Source organism: Drosophila erecta, unplaced genomic scaffold (genome assembly GCF_003286155.1).
Source record: "Drosophila erecta strain 14021-0224.00,06,07 unplaced genomic scaffold, DereRS2 tig00000558-arrow-arrow-pilon, whole genome shotgun sequence".
In the NCBI taxonomy this organism is placed as follows: domain Eukaryota; kingdom Metazoa; phylum Arthropoda; class Insecta; order Diptera; family Drosophilidae; genus Drosophila; species Drosophila erecta.
The window spans coordinates 1-5,047 of record NW_020825274.1 but is presented as its reverse complement, the minus strand read 5'-3'; the positions used below and the strand labels follow the sequence as shown (position 1 = coordinate 5,047).

Here is a 5,047-nt window from a genome sequence, read left to right as displayed (position 1 = left end):
TATTTCTTTATATTTTCTCCAATTGTACATATATAAATAATTTTAAAATATTTAAATCGCTTGGTAATCGTACAAAATACTAGTACAAAATACGTTAAGCGTTTAGAACTTTTGACTGGGGTGCTCGTTTTTTTTGGCTATGTCTGGGTACAAAAATATAAACTAAAAAATAATAAAGAATTTTAAGAGAAACACTTCTTGTTATGAAAGTTTTCTGTATGCTTCTGGCTAGTTCGTTTACTACATATTAAAAATTAAGGTTTTAGTGTGATTATGCGTGGAGCGTTGTTTATTTAGCGTTGGGTAGGGTTGAATACTCTTAGCATTTTGTTTAGCTTTATTGGGCTAGTTTTATTTTATCTTAAAGGTTTTCATTGGTTTTTTTTTAGATTTTTTTAAATTTTCTCTTTGGTTGCTGCTGTATTTCGCACGATAGTTTTTTTTTTGTTTTTTGCATTAACCTGACGTTTCTGCGCTTCTTCATTTTGTTCGTATTTGTTGCCGATTTTTTCTGTATTCCATTGTCTTATTTTATTTTATTTTCTCATATTTTTTTTGGTGCCCCTTGAAACGGTCGATCGTATCGCGCCAATGGCATCTTCATAACGCATCTTCTCTTAATCAACCATCAACTCGAAGTGAACGGATCCTCTTCTGTCTGAACGGTCGTGATTTATGTTGCGGGCCCAAGCTTTACACTCAATGTTGATCAAAACACCGGCTATAATTAATCAAAGCAATCAAATTTAAATTTAAAATGCAAATGTATGATATAAAAGGATACTAAAATAGTAAAGAAACAAATGGGTACGCTAGTCATGTCCATCGACTACTAGATATCCTTAACTTCGTTAACCAAATTATTCATTTAGTCGAGTTTAGTCGAGTTCCTCGACTATTAGATACCCGTTACTCAGGTAGTGGGAGTGCGAACGAGACCAACACTATTATTGGTATATCGATAAAAATTGCCTTAAAAACAATAAAATAAAAAAATTTCAAAACTAATTTCAAAAGTGAGGACGTGGCGCTATGGGCGGCTTAGAGTAGGCAGCGGCCAAATTATAAAGCTTATCGATAGAAATCGGATAGACAAATAATAAAATGAAAAGGTTCAACTCAGTTTTCAGTTTCGGGCGCTTTGTGGGTTTTAGAGTGGGCGTGACAACTTGCACACCTCTATGTCTCTGGATCTGCATGCTTTATCTCAGCTTTCTGGCTTTTATAAAAAATACCGGTTATAAAAATACCGATAGTGAGCGTGGCAGTCTTTGGCGATTTAAAGGAACTACTTGAATGTTTGATCTTAATTATCTAGCTTTAATTTTTAAGATTTCTCCGTTTATACGGACAGTTAAATAATCAAACGGGCATGGCAACATTGACTAGGCTAGTAATTCTAATCAAGATGATATACTATGATGACCTCATATAAATATCTTTGCTCTACGAATTAAGTAGCCCGATAATGTTAAATAACTTAGAAAGTCTATTGCAGCTAAAAATAAACGTAATATATGTAATGAATTACGTTTACTTTTATCAACAACGACATGGTGAAGACTCCGTCTCCCTGTAAAATACTTTTTGTAATTTAATCAAATAGCTTTTTATGTATATTACACCTAAGTATTTATACAAAACTTCAAACAATAAAAACTATATTGCAACGTTTTTTTAGCATAATTGTTAAGTACACATTAAGTTCACACAATTACACCTAAGTATTTATACAAACTTCAAACAATAAAAACATCGTTTTTTTAGCAGAATTGTTAAGTACACATGTCATACATATACAATTTTCACTTACTTTCAACGGTAAATTGAACAGCAACAATGGGCGGTATATATCCCTGAATGTTTTTGAACGGAAAATAGTAACGAGGGAAACCCATGCGTGGATAGTAGTCACGTGCTTTTATGTTTTCGACATCAGCGGGATTTTCTCCCTCGCACGAGACCCAAACTACATTTGTCTAGAAGCAGAAATAAAAGAAATAAAATAAGCATAATTATTAAATTTTTTTTCAAATATTCTTTCCAAGCTTACTTCATTGGGTCTAAGACTTTGCTTTTCCTTGATGTGCTGTTTTAGTTCCTCTGGCATATGATCTGGCAAGGTCTTAGAATCGTTGTAAATTTCTGGTATCCAATTGTAAATCTATAAAGAAAATGTAGCTTTCACTTTCAGAGAATGCTTTGATTTGTCCATAGATAATGTCTTTCACCTTATTCAACTTAAGGAATATACATGGCCGGGCAACGTGATAGCCAAAGTTGTTGTCAGCTGTACATGGCGAGAAGCTGGAGAAATCAATGCCGCAGACTTTGTCGTCTTGTGGTGGATGTTCAAAGCTACAGTTCACTTGGTTTTGCTTCTCAAGATCCTGGTAAGCTGCGAATAGTTAAATGTCATTTACGAGCGATGTCCGGTAATACATTTTAAGTTTTGCAATTTTACAATTAAGTTTAAGTTTGGCAAGTTTAAATTTAAATATTTTCATTGGTAACTATTTTCTATTTACTTTACATAAGTAAAAATTTTTTATTTACTTTGTGCCTTTTGGTAACTGACTAAATAGCTTTGCAAGATAATCCAATAGCGATAAAGTTTTCTATTTGCTTTTTATTCGAGCTAAGTATAACTTACTGTGATCTTATTATTGTTGGTTATCAAAAATAAAAATATTAAAACAAATATTAAAAAATATTTTATATAAAAACAACAAAACAAAATATTAAAAGTAATGTAATCAACAATATCAATAGGTGAAATCAGAAGCCCATGCTTGAGTAATCATGCAATAAATGTAATATACATTATTAAATACGAAATTTACGTCAGTTATAAATTAATTTATATCAAAAGAAAATGCTTGATTTATTTTTGTTCCTGAAGGCAAATCGTTCGAATAGATTAAGAAATGTTGAGAACATAAAAAACATATATAATTTTATGTATAACAGAAAAGAAAAGTTAATATAATTTGTACTAATCGTAAATAAACCTATTATTTTTTTAGCTTTTCTTTGTTTTTCAAATAATGGGAGTGACTTAAATATTTTTTCGATATTTTTGGAACATTGCTCTGCTATGCTGAAAAGTACAAGTCGATCGAGTTTTTGTAAAAATGACTTCATCCAAGTTAACGCACCCGTTAGTTTACATACCTCGGTTTATTTAAGAAACTGATTCAGTTCAAAAGTAGAAGCTGTAATCGTTTCGTACCTCATTATATGAAATGTTATACAACTGCGCAGAACTTTAACAAGTTCGACGTTAAAGTTCTTGAAGAAGTATTCTTCATTTCACAGCTGTTTAGTTTTCTCAACGATATGGAAATTTTGTTGCTGCATTGGAGTACAGGGATCAGCTACCGAGGATTGAAGGTAAAAATATAGGAGAGGAAGGACGTAGAGATAAGGTGTAAAATTACACAAACGCTAAAGTCGAGTTCCTCGATCATCAGAAACCCCTCACTAACCGTCATATTTTCTAACGAATCGAAGCGTAATGGGTACACAGATAAGTAAATACAAGAAAGCTTGTATATATACTTGATTTAATTACATAATAAAACCAGAGAGTCGATTTTTTCGACTATTAGATACCCGTTACTCAGCTAGTGGGATTGCGAACCAGAAATTTCCCTATTTTTTGTTTTTGGCTAATCGATAGAAATAGGCAAGAAAAATATAAAATAAAAAGCAATAAAACAAATTTCCAAAAGTATGAGCGCGGCCGGTTTGAGCGCTTTGTGGGCCTTAGTATTCCGATATCTATTGTATTCCGATAGAAAATTGCAAGACCAGTAATATAACGCGTGGCTGTTTCGGACGGATTGGGGGCATGGCAAAAAGTATGATATCGCCAGAAATTTATAGACTTATAAAAAAAACTAAAAAGGTATCAAAACAGTTAGAGTGGGTGTAGCAATGTTCAACGTGTCGAGTATACCCTTCGGGTAAAAAAACTAGTGTGTCCCGATACAAACACTTTATGATTACAAAAAGTGAAACTATGATTTCTTTTCTTTTCTTATTTTAGTATTTAATATTCCTACGATTCCCATGGAAACTATATGATGTAGCCGATTTAGTTCAAATTATACCGATATTTTATATTGTCCAAAAACTACTGTTTACAAAACTATATCGATTTATAGTCAAAAACGAAGGTAAATGTTTTTCCCATTTCTATTTTGAATCAGTGGAATCACTGGCAGCTATAGACCCGGACCGTTCCGACTAATAACTACCTGTAATAGAAGAAATACTTTGTTTTATGCACATAGGTTTATAATTTAGAGACTAGTTAGCGTATAAAGAGACGAACGGAAAGACGGACATAGCAGTGCTGACTATGCTGTTGATACTGATCATTTCTGACTGAAATCAATGTATCGTCTGAAAGTGTGTAATAAGTGAAAGACTTTTGTGGCAAGTGGAGGTTTGAATATGCGCGGCCAGAGGTTAAAAACTTTAAATTCGCAGGCATAATAGAATCTCCTGCTTTTATAAATTCAAAAATGTTGACGATCATACGGATAGACAAACAGTTCGACACGTGGACAAGCAGAAAGGGTAGAACTACGAAACACAGTGTTAGATAAACAAAAGTTTTTTATGTGATTTTTTTTTGGTATTATTAGAAATGAATAATAAAACTATTCAAAGTCCAAATACAATTATAAAGTAAATTGTTATCCTTTTACCATTATAAGTATATTTAAGAAAAACTTATTTGAATTTTGGCATTAAAAACCAAAAATATTCATAGTATAACTTACATTTCAGAAAACGTGAAGTCTCGTCCACCCAGTATTTATAGTTATCTTTCTTTGATGACTCGTACCAAACTAATGTGCTCTCAACATTCGCTTCTGGGGGCATTGGTCGAAAGCCTAGACCTAATGAAGAGGGAACAAAATTTTAGCATTGGAGTTGAGAAAAAAAATTTTGTAATAATTTTCTTTTTAAAGCACGAAACTTTTATATACATTTTTGAAACAGACAACTCTCTGGTTAGAATTCGTATTGTCTT

At 32.2% G+C, this 5,047-nt stretch overlaps 1 protein-coding gene across 1 annotated transcript; it reads right to left on the bottom strand.

The window, feature by feature from the left end:
- Nucleotides 1–435: 435 nt before the first annotated feature.
- On the bottom strand, nucleotides 436–4,931 carry LOC6549050 (sodium/potassium-transporting ATPase subunit beta-2). Its single transcript, XM_026983605.1, has 5 exons — nucleotides 4,794–4,931; nucleotides 2,232–2,398; nucleotides 2,054–2,164; nucleotides 1,814–1,979; nucleotides 436–721 (listed from the first exon to the last, which is right to left on the bottom strand). Exons 1-5 carry the CDS (start codon nucleotides 4,894–4,896, stop codon nucleotides 618–620), a joined length of 651 nt encoding a protein of 216 aa, XP_026839406.1. The 5' UTR covers nucleotides 4,897–4,931; the 3' UTR covers nucleotides 436–617.
- Between the last annotated feature and the right edge of the window lie 116 nt (nucleotides 4,932–5,047).